General features: G+C 36.8%; 1 protein-coding gene across 2 annotated transcripts in view; it reads right to left on the reverse strand.

Annotated features, from left to right (window-relative positions):
• The window catches only part of mtss1 (MTSS I-BAR domain containing 1), a 228,949-nt gene that overhangs the window by 203,351 nt on the left and 2,939 nt on the right, over positions 1–22,659 (reverse strand). For both annotated transcript variants that reach the window (XM_039735777.1, XM_039735776.1), the window contains exons 2-3: positions 8,937–8,998; positions 7,553–7,626 (exon numbers count right to left, since the gene is read on the reverse strand). In XM_039735777.1, coding sequence (XP_039591711.1) covers positions 7,553–7,626; positions 8,937–8,998 — 136 coding nt within the window. The remainder of the gene's footprint in view (positions 1–7,552; positions 7,627–8,936; positions 8,999–22,659) is intronic.

Here is a 22,659-nt window from a genome sequence, read left to right on the forward strand (position 1 = left end):
ATGAAAAGTCTACAGCAGTCACAGGTACATCTGGACTGTGTAAAGACGACTCCTCAAATGACGAGTTGGAGGTGGGCACATGAGCGGGCAGTGCATACTGAACGAGTAATCTGCAGACTAGCATGACGTACGGAGCTGAATGGACGTCCTTCTCCTCTCCTCCCGTTCCAGACTCCGCGCCGTGCACCCCCCATCCCTCCGTCTGACAGGAGAAGGCGCGAGAACGGTCCACCAGTTTTCAGTCACGGACGATTGTGTGTTGGTTCGTTCCGTGCATCGTTACAATGTTGCTTTTCTTGCTGATTTATTACATTACCGATTTTTCAAATGTTAATTTTCTCCCTGTGCTTAAAAATCATTAAAAAAACGGCCTGATTATGCAGCGTATGGTACGCCGCGGGTTGGCTTGTAATATAATACAATTCTCAGTATTTTGTAAGAATGCAGATGCAAAGACTAAAATTGTTAAGCTGAACTTTGGTAGGGCTAATTTTGAGAAGATGCGACAATGTCCAAGTAGGATACACTGGGATAAGCTTTTAAGCATGGAGCCAGTCGAGGAGCAGTCAAACAGATTTAAAAATGTTTTACATGTAATGCAGGACAGATACATACCTAAATTTGCAATTAATAGGAAACAAAAAAAAAAACTGCACGGCGGATTAATAAAGATTTAAAAAAGAAGTTGCAGAGGAAAAAATTGCTTTATAAAGGTATATAAGACCAATGACTGCAAAGTGAATCGCAGAGCGTATGAGAACATGAAGGCAACCATTAAGAAAGATATCAGGGAGGCTAAAAGACAGTTGGAGAGGAATATAGCAGATAAGGCAAAAGAAGACCCTAAGAGATTCTTTATTTTAGTAGTAAAAGAACAGTCAAGGAGGAGGTCAAGTGCATCAGGAATAGTAAAGGGGAATTAAAAGATACAGACAGTGAAATAGTGGATGCCCTAAACTTACATTTTTCTGAGGAGTTTACAAGTGAGCAAGTGGATAACCTCCCAGAGGTAAACGTGACTACTAAGGAGGTACTGAGGGATTTGGAAATTGTAGATGGAGAAGTACTGCTCAGATTAAATAAGATGAAATCAAACAAATCACCAGGAACAGATAATATTTATCCTTGTGTTCTTAAGGAGGCTAGTGAGTACATATATATAAACTCCTGACACATTTTTAGGAAGTCACTGCAAACTGGCAAGATTCCGAAGGACTGAAAAATGGCAAATATCATCCCATTATATAAAAAGGGTGACAGGGCAGATCCAAGCAACTACAGGACAGTAAGCTTAACATGCAACACAGGAAAAGTTATTCTGAACAGTCAGCATGGGTTCAGAAGAGGGAGGTCGTGTTTGACTAACATGCTGGAATTCTATGAGGAGGCAACAAAAAGGATACGATCCAAGTGAAGCTTATGATATTATTTATCTGGACTTTCAGAAAGCATTCGATAAGGTACTGCATGAGAGGTTTGGCATCAAATTGGGCATATATATATATATATATATATATATATATATATATATATATATATATATATATATATATATATATATATATATATATATATATATATATATATATATACATACATACATACATACACACACACACTGCTCAAAAGAATTAAAGGAACACTTTTTAATCAGAGTATAGCATAAAGTCAATGAAACTTATGGGATATTAATCTGGTCAGTTAAGTAGCAGAGGGGGTTGTTAATCAGTTTCAGCTGCTGTGGTGTTAATGAAATTAACAACAGATGCACTAGAGGGGCAACAATGAGATGACCCCAAAACAGGAATGGTTTAACAGGTGGAGGCCACTGACATTTTTCCCTCCTCATCTTTTCTGACTGTTTCTTCACTAGTTTTGCATTTGGCTACAGTCAGTGTCACTACTGGTAGCATGAGGCGATACCTGGACCCTACAGAGGTTGCACAGGTAGTCCAACTTCTCCAGGATGGCACATCAATACGTGTCATTGCCAGAAGGTTTGCTGTGTCACCCTGCACAGTCTCAAGGGCATGGAGGAGATTCTAGGAGACAAGCAGTTACTCTAGGAGAGCTGAAGAGGGCCATAGAAGGTCCATAACCCATCAGCAGGACCAGTATCTGCTCCTTTGGGCAAGGAGGAACAGGATGAGCACTGCCAGAGCCCTACAAAATGACCTCCAGCAGGCCACTGGTGTGAATGTCTCCAAACAACCAGAAAGACTTCATGAGGGTGACCCAAGGGCCCCATGTCCTCTAATGGGCCCTGAGCTCACTGCCCAGCAGCATGCAGCTCGATTGGCATTCGCCATAGAATACCAGAATTGGCAGATGCACCACTGGTGCCCTGTGCTTTACAGATGAGAGCAGGTTCACCCTGAGCACGTGACAGAAGTGAAAGGGTCTGGAGAAGCCATGGAGAACATTATGCTGCCTGTAACATCATTCAGCATGAGCAGTTTGGTGGTGGGTTAATGATTGTCTGGGGAGGCATATCCATGGAGGGTCACACAGACCGCTACAGGCTTGACAAAGGCACCTTGGCTGCCATTAGGTATCAGGATGAAATCCTTGGACCCATTGTCAGACCCTATGCTGGTACAGTGGCTCCTGGTGCACGACAATTCCTGGACTCATGTGGTGAGAGTATGCAGGCAGTTCCTGGAGGATGAAGGAATTGATACCATTGACTGGCCACCACACTTTCCTGACCTAAATCCAATAGAACACCTCTGGGACATTATGTTTTGGTCCATCCAATGCCACCAGGTTGCACCTCAGACTGTCCAGGAGCTCAGTGATGCCCTGGTCCAGATCTGGGAGGAGATCCCCCACAACACCATCTGTCATCTCATTAGAAGGATGCACCGATGTTGTCAGGCATGTATACAAGAATACAGGGGCCATACAAAGTGCTGCGTACAATTTTGAGTTGCTGCAATTAAATTTTGGCAAAATGGACTAGCCTGCCACATAATTTTTCACTCTGATTTTGGGCGTCTTTGAATTCAGGGCTCTGTAGGTTGATCATTTTCATTTCCATCAAACGATGTGGCATCCTTTCGTTCCTAACACATTACCCAGTCTATATCAGTATAGATATCCAGGAGGATTTCTTTTTCCCCATTGAGATCTGATGTGTTTTCAAAGCGTTCCTTTAATATTTTTGAGCAGTTTATATATATATGATTTAGATAGGAATATAAGTAACAGGTTGGTTAAGTTTGCAGATGATACCAAGATAGATGGATTAGCAGATAATTTGGAATCCGTTATATCATTACAGAAGGACTTGGATAGCATACAGGCATTGGCATATTTGTGGCAGATGAAATTTAGTCAGTAAATGTACAGTATTACACATAGGTTTGAATACACAGTGGACGATCGGAAAATCAAGAGTACACCTTATGAGAAGAATTTTGGAGTCATAGTGGACTCTAAGCTATCGATTTCCCGACAGTGTTCATAATCCATTAAGAAGGCTAACAGAATGTTAGGTTATACAATGCATTCTGAAAGTATTCGCAGCGCATCACTTTTTCCAAATTTTGTTATGTTACAGCCTTATTCCAAAATGGATTACATTCATTTTTTTTTCACGTTGTCATTATGGGGTGTTGTGTGCAGAATTCTGAGGAAAAAAATTAATTTAATCCATTTTGGAATAAGGCTGTAACATAAAATGTGGAAAAAGTGATGCACTGTGAATACTTTCCGGATGCACTCTATAGCACCATGTGTGGTGTACAAGTCCAAGGAGGTTACGCTCAACCTTTATAATGCACTGGTGAGGCCTCATCTTGAGTACTGTGTGCAGTTTTGGTCTCCAGGCTACAAAAAGGACATAGCAGCACTAGAAAATTCGAGAGAAGAGCGACTAGGCTGATTCCAGGGCTACAGGGGTTGAATTAAGAGGAAAGATTAAAAGAGTTGAGCCTATACAGTTTAAGCAAAAGAAGATTAAGAGGTGGCATGATTAAAACTATGAAGGGAATTAGTACAGTGGATTGAGACTGTTATTTTAAAATGAGTTCATCAAGAACACGGGGACACAGTTGGAAACTTAAGGGTAAATTTCGCACAAACATTAGAAATTTTTTCTTTACACAAAGAATGATAGATACTTGGAATAAGCTACTAAGTAGTGTGGTGGACAGTAAGACATTAGGGACTTTCAAAACTTGACTTGATGTTTTCTTGGAAGAAATAAGTGGATAGGACTGGCGAGCTTTGTTGGTACCCTACTAATTTGAACTAGCTATTCCACCTGGTGTTTCCTACCTCAGGGGTTCCTGGCAGGCTTCCTGAAAAATTACTGGTCTTCAGTATCTAACTGTAATTATGTAAATTATTTCTAATGATTCTTAAACCTCAAGTGTTTACAGATTGAAAACGTGGATTATTACATCTGTAGCTTCATCTACTGCATATCTGAAAATAATTAATTACAAAGCAAAGCAAACTAATCTGCAAGACACTAAATCCAGTAATAAAATAGAACAAAAACAAATGGTGACCGGCTTTTAAGGGTTCGTTGCATCTAAGGAGAAGCCTGTTCTTCTGCCCAGGATTGTAGGTGCCAAGTTTATAACAAAGAGTCAAATGCTGACCTTGCGTGCCTCATCACCGCTAGGCAAAACATTTATTAAATCCATAAACATCATTGTTAAATTTTAAAAGGGAACCCATTAACCAGTGCCATTCACTAATAATATTTTCTATGGAAAAGTCTGTTAATACCGGTTAAATATAATTTCATGTACAATTAGAACTGCCTACATAAAAGTATTACATTGAAACATTTACTCACCTATCACTATGTTGAAAACTATGTGGTCTCGGCTATCTGTGGTTTCATCAACTACAACATAAATCTTATTGCCATGAATCTTTCAAAGAACGGCGTCCATATGTTGTTCAAGACATGCGGCAGATGAGTTTGACAAAGACTGGTCTCATTTTCTGGCAGCTCATCTCCTTGTTGGCAATTCTTAACAAAGGAAGCATCTTCGTCATTTTTTTTGAGTGGTATATCTGACTCGTATGACCAAAAAGTCCTCCACAAACTGGTGTCTTGCATCTTACGGTTGTGTTGTTTCCTGTATTGCTACCTGAAAGGGAACACTTTTTGATCTCAATTTCTCCTTGTTCTTGAGATTTGACATGGTCATTGCAAGTATATTTTCGTGTCCAGTCTATGGTGTGCTGGCAAAACTTGCAGAACAGTTGTCAGGATATTGTTGTGCCCTCAATTTTGCAGTTAAGCTAGTGTTTCTTAGATTTTTCTATGTACTTTGGGTATCTGATACTGCTTGCTTTGACAATTCTGTTTTGTGCAGCTAGCTAATTCGCATGCCTTTAATGAGAAAACATACAAGAAACACGAGCACAAACAGATAGAGGCACAATTGAATGTCCACAAAGACTTTCATTCGCTTGAAAAACAACAAACCAGAAAATAGTATGTGAGTGACAGAACTACAGATTATTCAAACATTAAATTTATTGGTAAGTTTTTTTTTTTCTCTTTAACAGTCACCCCTTCAGTCTCTAAATTCCGCACATTTCCGTTTTCATATCTAAAATCCGTTTTCATGCGTTAATTCCATGATTCCGTCCATGTTTACCACAGAAATCAAGGGGCCCTACATACAGTGATGAATCTGGAATCTAGAATTATGGAGCAGTAATGAACCAGCAATAATCACTGTTCCCTAATTACAAGCCATGATTCTGAATTGCCACATGCAATTCATTTACAATATTTTACCTTTAAGCTACTAAAGAACACACTTTTAAAACATTACAAATCTACCAGTGAGAATGTAAAGAAGGATTTGTCAGGCTTGAACAGTTAACAGTTTGAAACTCTTATAAGATACAACTTTTAGGAATACAAATCTCCTGGAAAAAATTAACAAAGTAGTTATAAGGAGTCCAGGTTAGGATTTGTATGATTTTACATTAGACACAAAGAAATCAGTAAATACAATATTTAACAATATGAACATTAAACTATTATAGAAAATACCAATTTGCAAAATAAGCTTATCTATACATTCTCTAAAAAGCAGAGACATTACTAGAACCACACTCCTATTCTAGAATTGCTGCCAGTCCATTAGAGGGCAAAAATTACACTAATACCCTCACATAAGCATGTTTAGATTTGCTCATCTATGTAACTGTGTGTATTGCACTATGAAAGCAAACATCTGTCTGAATGTGGGAGGATACAAGCAGATAAAAGAGCTTTCAGAACCCTCACAAATGGCATCCTTGGCCAAGACATAAAAAATATATTTCCCAGCTCTGCAGCTAAAACAATTTAAAAAATCCCCACTCAATTAAGCTATGCATTGCAATATAGAATTAAGAAACCTACCACTTGTCTTAAATATATCATATTAAAAAAGAAATAGTGGCAAGACTATAAAAATTTCTGAAAATTAACAAGTGACAAAATATCCAATACCAAATAATAACCCATTGCGGAGTCAGATGTGCCTGTACAGATATTAATAATGTGTAAATAAGGGTTTTGTGTCATCTAACAAGGCCCAAAGCACTTTGGTCTTCATACTTCACAATTAGGTCATATAATTCAGCTAATTGTTTCATTTCAAAATGCTACTGCATTCCAAGGCTTTTAATTCAATCATCAAAAATTTTAAAATTACTGTTACATGTACAATGTCTGGGGAAAAAGAATAGCAATAATGTATTTATCATTAAAAAAAATTCTGGCAATCCTGTTAGATTAAATCACTTTTAACGTAAAAAAATGAATATGCATTAAAGATGCATAATTAAAAATATTCATATTTTTATTTTATTTAGCAACAATTACAGCTAAAATTTAATCATCCAAATCCATAACCTATATAATCAGGTGCTTCTTGTGATGGCACTTTTGTTATTCAACTCTCAGGTTTACAAACCATTTGAATTCTGGTAATGGTAAGAAAAGCAGTGGTTTATAGTCATGCATAATTGTATCATATCTTGGTGATTAACTGATAATATCTCAAAAGGTTTTTTATATTCAGTAAAGAATCAAAATTAATGAGTTTCTAAAAAAATGAAGATTGGTCCACTGAAAGCAGGAAATGGAAGTCACAATTAGATACATATACTACAATGAGAAATATAAAAGCAGCAACTTTTATACAGGAGGAGGCAAGCCTTTATTAAACCATTTCCAGTAATCTATGAGTGAAATAACTAAAGATAAACATTTGCTAGAAATGTCTCAATAATAGGAAGAATAATAAATACAAATATACAGTCATGTGTGGAATAGCCCCACTTCTTGAAAATCACTGAAAGGTTCATGATGGGACTGTAAAGTTAATGAATATAAATCACCAAGACTATGATTAAGGAGGATTTTAGTTATTCTAGCCAAAGTTTGCCAAATTAGAAATAAACTGAATAAATATCCATAAGTCAATAGTAGGGACTTTTTAAAGGAAAAACTCCGATTTTTTTTGTAAATGGCTTCAAGCATTTACAACTTTGCACAGCTAGAATTAAAACAAACAATTCTCACCTCGAGTACTTGTGGCCAAGTCTGCTACTTTCTGGAAAGCATCTAGAAATGAGCTTGTCACCAACAGTGTTGTCCTGCAACAAAAATAAAACATTCACCATCTTTTAACACAGCATCTCAAAGTCAATTGTTTTCTCCTTTAAAAGCTGAAATAATGAAAGGACATTAAAAATGGCATCCAGCATTTCAAAACTTCTTTGCTAAAGCAGAGAAAGAAACAGTCATTGATTTATTATTTACAAAATTGTGCACAGGATCTGAATATGACTGTCTTCTGATCCCTCTTTATGGAGCTACTACAAGTAGAGTCAACAGAGAGCAAGATTATTACATCCACTGTTTTTTGTACGGAAAAATTGAAATCCTTGAGACTTTTAGTTATAGAAAAGAAGGATTAGTATATTGCTAAAGAATTTAAGAGTGACATAATTAAAGTAGACTCACCAGGAATTACAGACTAAATGTACGCCTGTTGTGGTGCTGCCTCCTCAAATTACAGACTAAGATAAATACTTACTGTATACATTTATTACAGTATGTATACATGCAAATGAACATGTTTTGAACTGGGCTACTACTCTTCAAAGCAATAACTAAAATAATTATAAACAGAACATATTCATTAACTACTGAAAGTAAAAGGAAACCCATATTTGACAATTTGGGGGTGAACCCAACCTCCACTAACAAAATATACAGAAGAGCATTCTCCCATAACTGTCTAAATTTATCAAGGAGTCCTCCCATTTAATGACAAACTAGAATGCCCCAGTCACTCCAAACTGAATTAAAAATATAAATACTGTATGTAGCTAGTTGCTTTTATTTTTTCTAGAAAGTATACCTCCCATGCTGACATTACGAAGTGCCACTGTGACACAATCAAAACCTGCATTTAAAAACACAGGTCTTCCAGCTGCAGGAAGCCTGCACTAACTTTAAAAGCTACTATTAACACCAGCTAATTTACATATACAAACCCCAACTTTTCCTACACTGGAGATCACCCAGGACTTTTTTTCCTCCAATGACCCCACCCCCCCCAACACCCAAAAAAAAGTGTACGTTTGTGTGTTAAATTGGTTCAAACATCACCAGACTCTTTTAGTTGCAGTGTCACCTGTTCTAAAGACTTGCTGACAACAGTAACTCAACAAAAGTACATATTTAAAGAGATTCTTATCACATTAACAAAAGTATCTACTTTCACAATCAGCCCTCTCTACTGCACTAATAGTAGCTCTCTGACCCCTCTTACCACCATTCAACTTCACATACTTAAAGTGGAAAAAAAAAATCTAAATATAAATACACCATTTACTTAAGAAATGTGAAACTCTTCAATGTACATCATTGAAAGGACTGAAAATAAACTTGGCCTTACCTCAGCTGAGACTGAAGTTTGGTTCCTTTGGAAATAAAATCCTCCCAGGCTGGATAACTAGACTGTACATGGGGGGAAAAATAAAATACAATTAACAATAACATTTAAAAATGTTGAGGTTAACACTGTTTGAAACTATAAATTGCTTCACATGCTAAATAGTACCTTTTTGTAAACTGATACTATACATTCACATATATTCTCAAAACTCATAACCACCTTCTAATAATTCAGTAAACCAAAAACAGCTTACCTGCAGAAAAAAGCAAATCAGAAAAAGGTGCTACACAATTAAAAAAAAAAAATCTGAAACTGAAAGTGATCACATAAATAATTACCACATTTACACACAATACATTAATACAGGCAACAGGCCTATCATGTATGAAATAGCATACCAACTGTCAAACATAAATGGAAGCCAAGACAGTGCAAAATTGATCTTAAATACTTTCTTATTATAATCAGCCTCAATTAAAATACTGTCCATTCATACCATATTAAAATCTATGGGAACTTGATACTTAAGGGAACCTCTTTTTAGAATGCAAAAAAAAAAAAAAAAATTAACAGATTGATTGGTTATCACTCTTCAAAACCAAGAAAATGGTTTTGTTAAAATACATCCATCCATCATCCAACCCACTATATCCTAACTACAGGGTCACGGGGGTTCTGCTGGAGCCAATCCCAGTCAACACAGTGCACAAGGCAGGAAACAAACCCCGGGCAGGGCGCCAACCCACTGCGCGGCGCGCACACACACACAAACACCCATACACCAAGCACACACTAGGGACAATTTAGGATCATCAATGCACCTAACCTGCATGTCTTTGGACTGTGGGAGGAAACCAGAGTACCCAGAGAAAACCCATGCAGACACGGGGAGAACATGCAAACTCCACGCAGGGAGGACCCGAGAAGTGAACCCGGGTCTCCTAACTGCGAGGCAGCAACAATACCACTGTACCACCGTGACGCCCGTTTTGTTAAAATGAAGTTGTCAAATAGGCCTGATCCAAGAAGGAGATGAATAAGACTACAGCTCAAAAGTCCAAGTTACAAAAATTCAAAAGTTTAATGACTCCTAACACCTCCTGTGTACATTAATTTCCATGCTCACATCAAGATGTACAAAAACTAAACTTGGCATAAAGCCAATTACATTTTTACGTCAGCTTCAGACCATGCACATGCATGTTTCTGCATAGTTTTGTAAATTGGTGGCACCTAGCATATAAGCAGTGCTTCTCTTCCTTTCTTTTTTAGATTTGCATTTATGCAAATTTATCAAATATTTATCAAATATACCGAAATTAACTTCAAATTGTGCACAAATTTATGGCACTAGATTGTAATCAATCTATAACGATATAATGGTGCACGGAAGGGGAAAACTATTCCAACTACCATTGCTGCTTTAGAAGAAACAAACTATTTCAACTACCATTACAGGTTTAGTGTTGTTAAAGGATATCACAAATGGAAGAATTGGAAAAGAGTATGTATTTAGACAGGGCGGTACGGTGGCACAGTGGTAATGCTGTTGCCTTGCAGTAAGGAGGCCTGGGTTCGCTTCCCGGGTTTCCTCCCACAGTCCAAGGGCATGCAGATTAGGTGCACTGGCGATCCTAAATTGTCCCTAGTGCTTGATATGTGTGTGCCCTGCGGTGGCCTTGCGCCCCGTGCTGGCTGGGATTGGACGAGCAGACCGTGTGACCCTGTGTTAGGAGATAGCAGGTTGGAAGATGATGACTGACTGTATTTAGATATCATACTGATTTCTTCTCTCAAGATAATGGCTGGCTTCTAAGCTGATTTAGATATCTTCTTGGAGCTGTGTGCTGATCTGGGACTGGCTTTACAAAGGCAGATTGAGGAATTGTGCTGTACCTAGTCCTTTGCAAGTTCCGTCCAACCTCAGGTTTACAGCCATAAGAGCTTTTCAACATGAACTGTCTGACCAATCGGGAATTTCTCAGTCACCACAGAGTCACATTATGCCAGGGTATGGGTTGGTATTACCGCCTTGTCATCCAGATATACTATTTCCTTACACTATGGATGAATAGTCAAAAATCCCTGTCTCTGTATTCTCCACCCTTGTGAAATGTTAGAGGAGAAAATTAAGTGCTGTCTTGTTGGCAGAAAGGGGTTGTAGAAAATATTAACAGCAGGGGCGCCAATAATTGTGGCACACACGATTTCAAGTAAAAAACTTATTTCTTAATGTGGGATTTTTTTCCCCAATGAATAAATGTTCTTCAATTAAAGGTTGAATTTTTCTCTTTTTTGTGTTGTGAGCCTATATTTTTTGGGAAAAAAATTATTTATTAGAAGCCTAAGAAAATATCTTAACCAGGGGTGCCAATAATTGTTGATGGCACTGTATATACACACATAGACATACACAGCAACACTGTTAATTCTTACAATGGTTGAACTAGCAAGGGATAATGGATACAGACAGCTGCTATATACAATGGATACAATTGCTTGCTGTTCTCACCATACTGTGAATCCAAGAAACTTTTAACACCTTTTTTCAGTGTGCTCATACTACACATTCCAGTAACTCAGTCTAGTCACTAAAGTACACACTTATTTCTCTCTCTCGTTTGCTCACTTCTTGACTATAGGCTCGCTTTTGCTTCTATATCCGTGTTAAAAAGGGTTCCAAAAGGGGGCAAAGACGGGCTCCAAAACCTTCTACTTTGTTATCACATTTGATTTAATTTAGTTATGCAAATGTGATTTATACAGTCAGCCTGAAATTTGACAAGGAAGCTATGTTGACATTTTGTTTTCAATGGAAAACACATTGTAATTGGGGCTTGGGTGGCTAATAGATTTTATTCATGTCCCTATTATCCAGTGGTACTTAAAGAAATTTTTGTGGATTTTTTTAAAACAGTATGCAGGCTTTTGGGAACATGTTCACTTGTTAAAAGTGACAGAAACACAGAGTACATTAAAATAAAGCAATATATTTACACAGTAGTTTGATGTTGCGTTGCATAAATATACTTTTTATGAGGGCAGAAAATAAAGCGTTTGTATTATATGCTGGAGAATTCAGGTTTACTATCAACTGAAGATAGTGGTTAGAAATTGTGGTATATTACTCATTACAAACAGCTCAATCCACTTTCCTAGTTACACCACCTCACCACATATACGGTTACTATTCAGTGGTAAATTACATTCAGGTATGGGGGAAGAGTGAAAAGCCTCAAGATGCTCATAAACAATGGTGTCAAATGTCACAAAGTCTCTAAAGTCACTTCAGAATGGCCTGAACACATACAAAGACATACAACTAAAACTGTATGCTAAAAAGTTTCCCCCTATTTTTTCCACATCCTTAAAAAAGCTTCTATTAACATCAGTTTAACATCTTTAATAATGCCAAAATGAATCCCAATAGTGCAGCTTGTCAAGGTCCCTGGAAAATGCACCTAAATACAAAAATCACAACATGATGACTACTAATTAATCTGATCAAGAATTACTAAAAAGCAGCCAGAAACAGTAATGTTTTTTAAAAGCATTAACATTACAACAGCCTCTAAGCATGCCGTAAGATGTTTGGTGATCAGCCAATATTGTTTTGCTATTATGTAGTGTCCCTTTGTCATTAATATTTTACACACTAATTGAAACAGCATAGCTTAACTCCATACCAAGGTACAGAAGCACTATCAATGCAGTTCATACATATTTAAATAACAGTAAGGCACAGTGCACCTTGCTCTCCACTGAGGTGTGAGTAAAATAATGAAACAAAACCATCAGACATTTTACTCCATTTATAAGAAAATGCCAGTTTTAGAAATCAACAGGAAACGAGCCACACACAAAGCACAAAAGAATGTTAGCATTGTTTATGCCTCAACAACAGAACCACTTTATTGTTTGAAGTATGAAAGACAGCAAATATTCAACACATTCTGTCTTCTGTGGTGAACAGAGATAGAAATAACTGTTTATATATACTCTACCCACACAACACACCCACAATATGCATTATAGTTGGAACTAATACAACAAGCCTTAGTTTACTGTAAAATAAGCAGAGAACTTTGCATTGATGGATTTTACTAACAGAAATGGATGTTTCTACTGTTCAGATATATAACAACATCCTTTTAAGTTTAGAAAACTAATTTTATAATTTTGTAAACTGGTTATATGGCATATTATATCAAATGATCTGAAATTCACTCTAATAGACACAAGTTTGTCCCGGCTAGAACCCAAAAGAAACCACACTTCAAATAATGGTACACTGTTGGCTCAGCAAACACATTGATCGCATGTACCTCTCCGCAGTCCAACAACCCCAGATGAGTCCATTAAAACAGTGACCATTTCACACATCTGATATTATTCTGGCACTTCTAAACATTTAGCTGGATGGTAATTCTTTTACGTAGGTAATTGTACATGAATTATATTTAACCAGTATTAACAGTCTTTCCCATAGAAAACTGTTATTAGTGAATGGCATTGGTTGTTAACGGGTTCCCTTTTAAAAATTAACAATATTTCTGGATTTAATAAATGATTTGCCTCTTCCATTATAAACTAGGCACCTTCTGTTTAATTCCCAGATTTAGTGTCTTGCAGAATAGTTCGCTTTTGCTTTGTAAGTAATTATTTTAAGATATGCAGTAGATGAAGCTACAGATGTAATGATGCATGTTTTCAATCTGTAAACATTTAAGGTTTAAGAATCATTAGAAATAATTTACATAATTACAATTACAGGTACTGAAGACCAGTATTTTTTGGTAGATGTTATCTTTATGGAGAGCTGCAACTTTTCCACCTATTCAAAGGCAGCACTTCACCTTCACAGCAATCAGCTAAATCTTAATGACATTTTAGCAAGGTTTACAGACAATGCATCATACTGTCTAAAAGCATACACCTTCACCTCTACAAAAAGGTCTTTCTGGCCGAGAACACATCAGCTCAGGCTGTAACAAATATACTAGACCCTAAAAGTGAAGTTAACCTTTATCTCAGAAGGATGCATCAAACTAGTAACAGCACTTACAATTCTGGAGGGCACTCACTGTCCTACTGTAGTCTCAGCATACAGCATCGTGAAGGATCTGGGTCCCTACCTGATAAATGGATATGCAAAATAAGGCTCAGTTGTGCTAGTGTGCTGTTTCATTAAAAGGAATGTAAAGTGCCATTTCATTATTGCTTGCTTAGTTGTAGCTGTTGCTACTTGCAGTAAAAAAAAAAAATCTTAAATCGAGGAAAAACAAAACGGTGAAACTCGCAAATCAAAAATAAAAGGAATTTGTGAAAAAATAAAACTGATTCCATTGGGCACTATATATGCTGTTTAACCAAGCAAGAAGGTAAAGGGACAAAGTATTCTATTCAAGTATACATTTTACTAATGTTTTTCCCCCTACAGTATACTTTTACCATTAACTTTCACAAAGTGTACATAATAGCAAAGCTCTGAGAATCAGATATTCCAAAAAAGTTAACAAAAAAAGCTGTAGATGCTCACAGTGAATAATAGACATCTGAATAAACAAACCACCGATTACTGCAAGTATAGTCGAGGTTGGGAGCATGCGCTGATTACGGCATGTTGCTAAAACCAACTTCACAACGAACCACACGGACTGGGACCCAAGTGCAGCCGTGCAACAGGGGAAACCTCAACACCACACTGGAACAGTGCAAGGTTTTTTTTTGTTTTTTATATATAAATCTTGACACCAACCCCGAAGTTTTCCCAGCAAGTTGGAGGACCTGCACTGGATGCAGATTAACGTTATACCCAGGATGAAGCAATTGCAGGTTAAGGGCCTTGCTCTACGACCCAACAGAGTAGAGTTAGAACATTAGAACACTCTAGACGAGAACAGGCTATTCAGCCCAACAAAGCTTGCCAGTCCTATCCACTTATTTCTTCCAAAAAAGCACTGACTCAAGTTTTGAAAGTCCCTAAAGTCTTACTGTCTACCACACTACTTGGTAGCTTATTCCAAGTGTCTATGGTTCTTTGTGTAAAGAAAAACTTCCTAATGTTTGTGCAAAATTTACCCTTAACAGGTTTCCATCTGTGTCCCCGTGTTCTTGATGAACTCATTTTAAAATAACAGTCTCGATCCACTGTACTATTTACCTTCATAATTTTTAAACACTTCAATCATGTCACCTCGTAATCTTCTTTTAATTTGGACATTTTTCACTTAGGGGTGTACTCATTTTTGTTGCCAGCAGTTTAGACATTAATGGCTGTGTGTTGAGTTATTTTGAGGGGACAGTTTTCGACCCATTGTGTATTCAAACCTAAAATTTTTACTTCCTATGTGTAATACTTTACATTTACTGACATTAAATTTTACTTGCCACAAATCTGCCCAAGCCTGTATGCTATCCAAGTCCTTCTGTAATGATATAACGGATTCCAAATTATCTGCTAATCCACCTATCTTGGTATCATCTACAAACGTAACCAGCTTGTTACTTATATTCCTATCTAAATCATTCATATATATTAAAAATAGCATGGGCCCTAGCACTGACCCATGTGGAACACCACTCTTATCATCAGCCAGTTCTGATGAGGTTCCTCACACCATCACCCTCTGCTTCCTGTGTATCAGCCAATTCTGCACCCATCTAAAAACATCACCCTGAACTCCCACTTCTTTTAATTTGATGCCCAACCTCTCATGTGGCTCCTTATCGAATGCTTTCTGAAAGTCCAGATAAATAACATGATATGCTCCGCTTTGATCGTATCCTTTTGTTGCCTCCTCATAGAATTCTAGCATGTTAGTAAAACACGACCTCCCTCTTCTGAACCCATGCTGACTATTCAGAATAACTCCTATCCTTGCCATGTGATGCTCAATCTTATCCTTAATTCCTTCCATTAATTTTCCTGTGATGCATGTTAAGCCTACTGGCCTTTAGTTGCTTGGATCTGCCTTGTCACCCTTTTTACATAATGGGATGATATTTGCCATTTTCCAGTCCACAGTGACTTCCTAAAAATATGGGTCATATTTTATTTGGCATTTACGGCATTCAAATCACCAGCCTCAGAGCCACCACTCCGCCCTTGTAAGCATAGTAAAGTGACAAAATTTATGCATTTCAGTTTCTTAAATTTCTTCTCTATGTCTGAAGAGCTTACTATTTTTCTCTCTCCACAAATAGTACATTGAAATCAACAACTTTCTATGGCTCTTAAGCTGTATTTGCCTCATATTGTTTTAGTTTATTTTTAAAATTAAATGTTTCATATTGTTAATTTCTATATATTCATATTCTTCATATTCATTTAATCATTTGCTTGTGCAGCTAAGTTGGCAATAACACAGCTCTTAAGAAGTTAAAAACAAAGAGCACTGTGAACTTGGTAAAGGTGTTGGTTACACCACACAGCTTAAAATAAAGTTTAAAAAGGAGGTATAGAAAGTGGTGGATATTTTTGTCATTTTTTTTAAGCAAGTTACCATTTTCCCTATCCTAACTTTCATATGCTTCATGGATTTCTTTATTGCACACAGTTTGTAGACCTCTTGGCATGTTCTACAAGTGGCCAAACAGTTCCAAAACAAAAGTGTCATGAGTGACATCTTCCATACTGCATTCTTAGATTTCACATTGCACTGCTCAGACAAAACTTTGCACCCACGTGTTATCATAACATTATTTATCAGGGTTTTTTTTAGTATGATAAAGTAAGCTAGTGGCAAGTTTTTGTACAGAAAGTACTTTTACCACCATTTATTCAATACTTCTACCTAACAACAAGAAGGGGCGGAGTGCACACTGGACCTTTTTGGACTAAAAATGAACAAGGCTCACAAAGTTTCTGGACACCCATTTTAAAAGCTTTCACTTCTTTTCCAGAAAAGCAGGTGTTTAAGTTATTATATCTGTAATTCTAATTAACATCAGACGGTAGACTGAATATGCAGTATACTGGGCAAACACAAGCTTGCACAATAAAAGGCTCCAGCTGTGAACAACATTTGCTTCGATTTACTTGAAATTTGCCAAAAACTGATCCATACCAATCTTTCAATATCTTCTCTCTAAAAAAAAGCAAAGTAGAAGCAGTTTATCTCCTCAACCTACTCTGGATTATGAACAACGCTAAATTTGCTTCTCTTACCAGCACAACCTCAAGGCTTTAAATATTACTGCAGAAAAAGGCACAAGAGAATGACTTCACACACCTGAAAGGAAGACCACTGGCACTGCCTCTTATAGCAGCACATAACCTCCCCCTTCCAAACAAGTAAATTCTGCTACTCCCTGGCTCAGACAAGCTTAGAAATGCCCTCACGCATCAGGCCAGAGGAAGCCACGCCCAACAGCAAAAAACGCAATAGGTGCGGCCTCTAACACGAAGCACGAAGTGCATCAAAAAAAACAACAATGCACAATCAATCACCCTCATGGGGCCTCAACAAACAAGGGAACAAATGATCTTTCGGCTCGTGTGTTAAAGGTGGAAGCACTAAAAGAGATACCAAATGTGTGACTTAATTGGAAGTGAGCAAGGTCAAGCTAGCACATCTAGGTACCACTTTTATCAAAACAGTGCGTGGCACTTCCCCAGCATAAAGCAGGTTGAATATGAGTCACAGCCATGTTTCACTGACAAAGCATGCCATGACACAGACATGGGTGTGGCACAGGGAACACTAAAGAAAAGACCTGCACCTGATTTTATAATTTGTACAGGAACAGTGTACAAATAACAATCTTTGAAAAAAAACTTTTGTCCTGAACCCAAGGAGACTTCTTTTGGACTTTAAAACAAACAAAATTCTTACTTCCCTTCTTCTGTGATTGTACTTGAAAATTAATGCCTACAGAGAAGACATGATTTTCAAGAAAATAAAAGAAAAAAAATTGACCCAAACATATTGGGATATAGATATAGAGATATATATATATAAAGCCTCAAATGTATCAGAATTAAATGTTTTCTTATCAAACATAACCTCTTGACAATATATGCCTAAAACACCACCTCACACTTTAAGCAGGAGCAAATCTGTATGAAAAATTAAAATGTACTGAAGTATGCACTAAAGGAAGAAACAATACTGAAATACACCTGATGTAGGCTCAGTAGACGTTAGTTTTTAATCTTTCTTTTTTAGCATGCAATAGCCCTTACTTTTTCTGTCCATAAATCCACGAAAGCATCAACCCAAATAATACAAACTTGATAAATTAATGCTACACATACAACCATGTCAAACAAATGATAATAGAAACAGTGCCACATATACTGCTTTGGGGCCAAACGAAGGACTGTACAAGGATAAGAAAAAAATAGTTTTTATTACAGCCTTCCATAACATTTGAGACACAGACTACCTGATTTACATTATCACGTGAAACAAAACAGATCAGTGCCACAATTACTTAGGACATTTTATTTACCTGTACAACTGTTCATTATAAACCCTCTTTAAAACTACTTTTCTTGAAGTTTGTACAAAAGTCATTTTGTCAGGTTTGTAACTTTTGCTGCTTTGCAATTTAGGTTTCCAGCCGTATATACAAAAAATAAAAATAAAATAACTAGTTAATATATTTAATGGACATATAGGATTAAATTTTAAAATGCCCCAAACTACTTTTGCTTTAGTTTCCCACATTTCTTTATATTTGTCCCACCTTTAAAACTAACTTTGTGAAACTAAAACTAAATCAAAATGAATATTAATTTTCTATTCCCAAAATACTTTGTTTTTTTTTATAAACTGCCATGAAAACATTACAAACCTTGCTATTGTTCATCCAGAATTAAGCCAAAGACAGGACTAGTGGTCTTAATTGTAATAAATTATATTACACAGAGACTACTTAACAGTCACTCCTATACCACTGAAAAGTGTTTAAAAGTGCTTTTACCAACATTAGTTGTTGCACCAATGGACATTCTGTTGGCCTAAAAAGCACAGCAAGTGCCACATATCTAGTGCATACCAACTCATTCTCAGCACTTTAGTAAGCTGTAGCATCTGCACATCTCTGTAGTTCTGCAAAGCTGCTCTGATGCCAAGTGAGATATCATATCAGAGTGGTCCACCTCATGTTTCAAAATGGCAGTGTGAGCTGAGTTACTCATATCTGACCAACGTGAAAGCTCTGAGACAATAACTCACAAATCATATTTTGGAGTGAACACAGAAAGCAGCTTATTTTGTACATAGAAAGCCACTTGTTTTAAAACAAAGACAACTGCCTGCAACACTGGCTCGTTCCTGCTTCTGTGTGCATTTTCCTTAGGGTACTATAATTTTTCCTCCCCATCCCAAAAATGTGCAGGTTAGGTTGAACTGGTAACCATAAAATCTCAGTATGACTGATATGTACATGAGTGTGCTCAGCATGTAGGGCAACTTCTGCTTGGCCATTCCTCACATTGTGCCCCATGCTTTCTCTCTCTATCCTGAAAGAGCAGTGGAATTTTCCCCACCCAAGTTAAACCTGCATATGATTTTTAAATGAAATTCAAGATTCCAACAACCCCATGCCAGATATAGAGCTCTTAATATTTCAAGAAGATTTACACATTTTCAGTGTCCCCCGAAAACATCTATTTGGTATAAAGTGCGAGTGTATGGTATCTGTTTAGTATTTAACCTATGAACCATAAATGCTTGAAATCAAATCTCGCACTTATCCCGGTATTTCAGGATTGTAATACCAATGCTGAATAAAAGCTCAGCAAAATTTGTTTAATATGGAGAAAGATGCAAAACACTCTGGGACAGACTTTTTTAAAGCCAATGACAACATATTTGTTTCTGATGATGTAAAATGTATTTCTCCAATGTCCCATATTGAAGTCATTCCCCAATTTTCCTCCTAAAACTCTCAATAGCCCCACTTCATCACTCATTCAATATGCACTTTTGCTAACTTACTTGAGAATAATAAATAACAAAGATACGACTGCATATTTTACAGTACTGTATTTTAGAAATTTAAAGTTGAGTTGACCATAACCTGAGTATCGTTCCTCATGTTCCATAAGGTAATGCATTTTTTTTTTTTTTTTACACAATGTGTTTCAGCTCACAAAATCACTTTCACACATCAATGCACACCTTACTAATAACATGTGATCTAATTGTCATTATTTAAATAATCTCATGCTCTGACAGAGAACCACTCAGTACCTCAACAATACCTCACTCAATGTTTATTTACATGATTATTTTAATTTCACAAAGAACTGGTTAATGATGAACTCACACAGGTGAAAATGGAAATAAATTATCTAATTACCTGCTGCCAATTTTGTTTTCTGTTCAGCAGAATCACACAAATGATTCAAATTTAAGACAGTAGAGTCCAAAAAATCCAGTTGAAATGCTAGTGTGTAACACTGTAAATGTTTCATTTTCAATCACGCTCTTTTGCAACATTCCCACTTAATGAATTTTATTACTCTAAGCTTTATTTTACAGCACTTCCCAGCAGGCTTCACACACAGAACCTTCTTCCACAGACAGGGAATGACCCCAATACTTGTTTTCATTTGGTGGCCAAAATGCTTCAACTTATCTTAGCTTTTAAATATTCACAATCAGTCAGTACCATTTTCTAAGGCACCAAAAATAAAAAATTATTTTTTCATAAACAGGATTCCAGTTGAATTTAAGTATTAAAATTGATCACATTTATTATGCAAGCAAACATTATTGCCTTCTAACTTAGTGACCCTATATAAGCAATTCAGTCAGATTTAACAGTCTACTCATCAAGGAACACTGTGCAGTGCAAATCAACTGGAGGCTGAATTTTGCTTACACATTGACTGTTTATTTTTGCTCTTTTTCCTTCAAATCGTTTTAACAAACCTCAAAAATTGAAGACTTTAAACATTCCACCTGCTTAGACAATCAACAGAGCAGTGCTCTGTGACAAACTTTGAAAGCTCTAAACGGCCTTCCTGAAACATGTTCAGTCCTTCTGGGAGGACCAAAATCTTTAATTTATAGCTTCCTTTCATGTGAGGGAAAATACAAAAAGGGTTTACGCTTATATGTGAAAGGTGGATCTGCTCTGTGACCTGATCTTTTCTGCTTTCTCCAGAGACAACAGCTAATGTGATTGGCACTGAAACACTTAGCCACTTGAGATTTTTTTCCTCTGGACTGGAGAACAGTCAGCGAGAGGATTCCAGCAAACTAAAACAGAAGCCAATAATTTGGCCAAGAAGGGAATTTAAGTACAAAAGGAAAGTTCAAAATATTTTTATGATTAATGATCAGGAAGAAGGAGATGGGTGATACATAGGAAAAAAAAAATAAGCCACTTGACAACTGCCTAGAACCTTTTCTGGAATTTTTATAAGAATGAAATAAAGCTACTAGCGACTGTGGTCGGCAAATCTGACATACCCCACAACAAAGAGTCACACAGTGTGACATTCTCTTAAACATGAACAGTTCACTGTCACTACTGCCATAAAGAGGACCAGCCTAGCAGATTTATTCTGCTTCCAGTAGAGATAAAAATATGTTTGATCAAGACAATCTAAAATGACCATTCCATGTAAATATAAGCCATACCCTAATCTAACCTGCAAAGTTATACGAAAGAAAAAATCAATTTATTTTTAGACTCTAATTACAATAACAATTTGTGGACTTTATCAGGAGTATTCTAGCAGTGCAAAGCTAAACATCATTTACACAAATTTTGCGACCAGTTCAGAAAAGATCCAGAAAAAAAGAATGAAAAATAATAAGCAAAAAAGAAGAATGGAATGGAAGGGGGGCATAGTGAGATGCACTGTTTGCTCTCAGCTCCCATACACTTTTTATGTGGAGTTTACAAGCTCTCTTTCACCTGCTTGCACACTGTTTTGCGGCATTTCATACTTGTACACGTTAGATTTAATTGCAAGTTTAAATCTGCCCAGTCTGGGTATGCCCAAGGTTGTTTCCAGACTTTTGCCTCAAGTTACTTAGATACGTACTAACAATTCATGACCCTGAACTAGATTCCCAACTTAGAAAATGAATGGATGGAAAAGGGATGGAAAATGGACAAGTCAAACAGGATAAGCAGAGTTGGGGAAAAGCAAATGTGAGAGAATGGAGTGATACAAATAGAATATGACTAACTAAACAAACAAATGTGTTTTGCTCCCTGTGTATCTCTTCAGCTTTTATTTTTTGCTATTTAATCACTCTCTATCAATTACCTGTCAAAAAGCAATCAATGGGGTGCACAAACAAGATGTCAAAATCCAGATCATTTGTTATCACTGTGTCTATACCCACCACCAATGATTTATTCATTTGCAACTTAAATCTCCCAAATGAGTAGTTCATTAACATTTGCCATGTACAGCTGCAAGCTGATATTTAAAATTGTCCTTCTTAAAAAAATTGCATTTGTTTAAACTGCTCAATAGTAGACATTACAACTCTAAACAGAGTATGTAGATACTGTGTCATTCAGGATTGACTTTAAAATTCTGCTTATGGTTTATAAAGCCTTAAATAATCTCGCCCCATCTTATATATCGGAATGTCTGACACCTTATATTCCAAATCGTAACCTCAGATCCTCAAATGAGTGTCTCCTTAGAATTCCAAGAACAAAACTTAAAAGAAGTGGTGAGGCGGCCTTCTGCTGTTATGCACCTAAAATCTGGAATAGCCTGCCAATAGGAATTCGCCAG

This window comes from Polypterus senegalus, chromosome 14 (assembly GCF_016835505.1).
Source record: "Polypterus senegalus isolate Bchr_013 chromosome 14, ASM1683550v1, whole genome shotgun sequence".
In the NCBI taxonomy this organism is placed as follows: Eukaryota; Metazoa; Chordata; class Cladistia; order Polypteriformes; family Polypteridae; genus Polypterus; species Polypterus senegalus.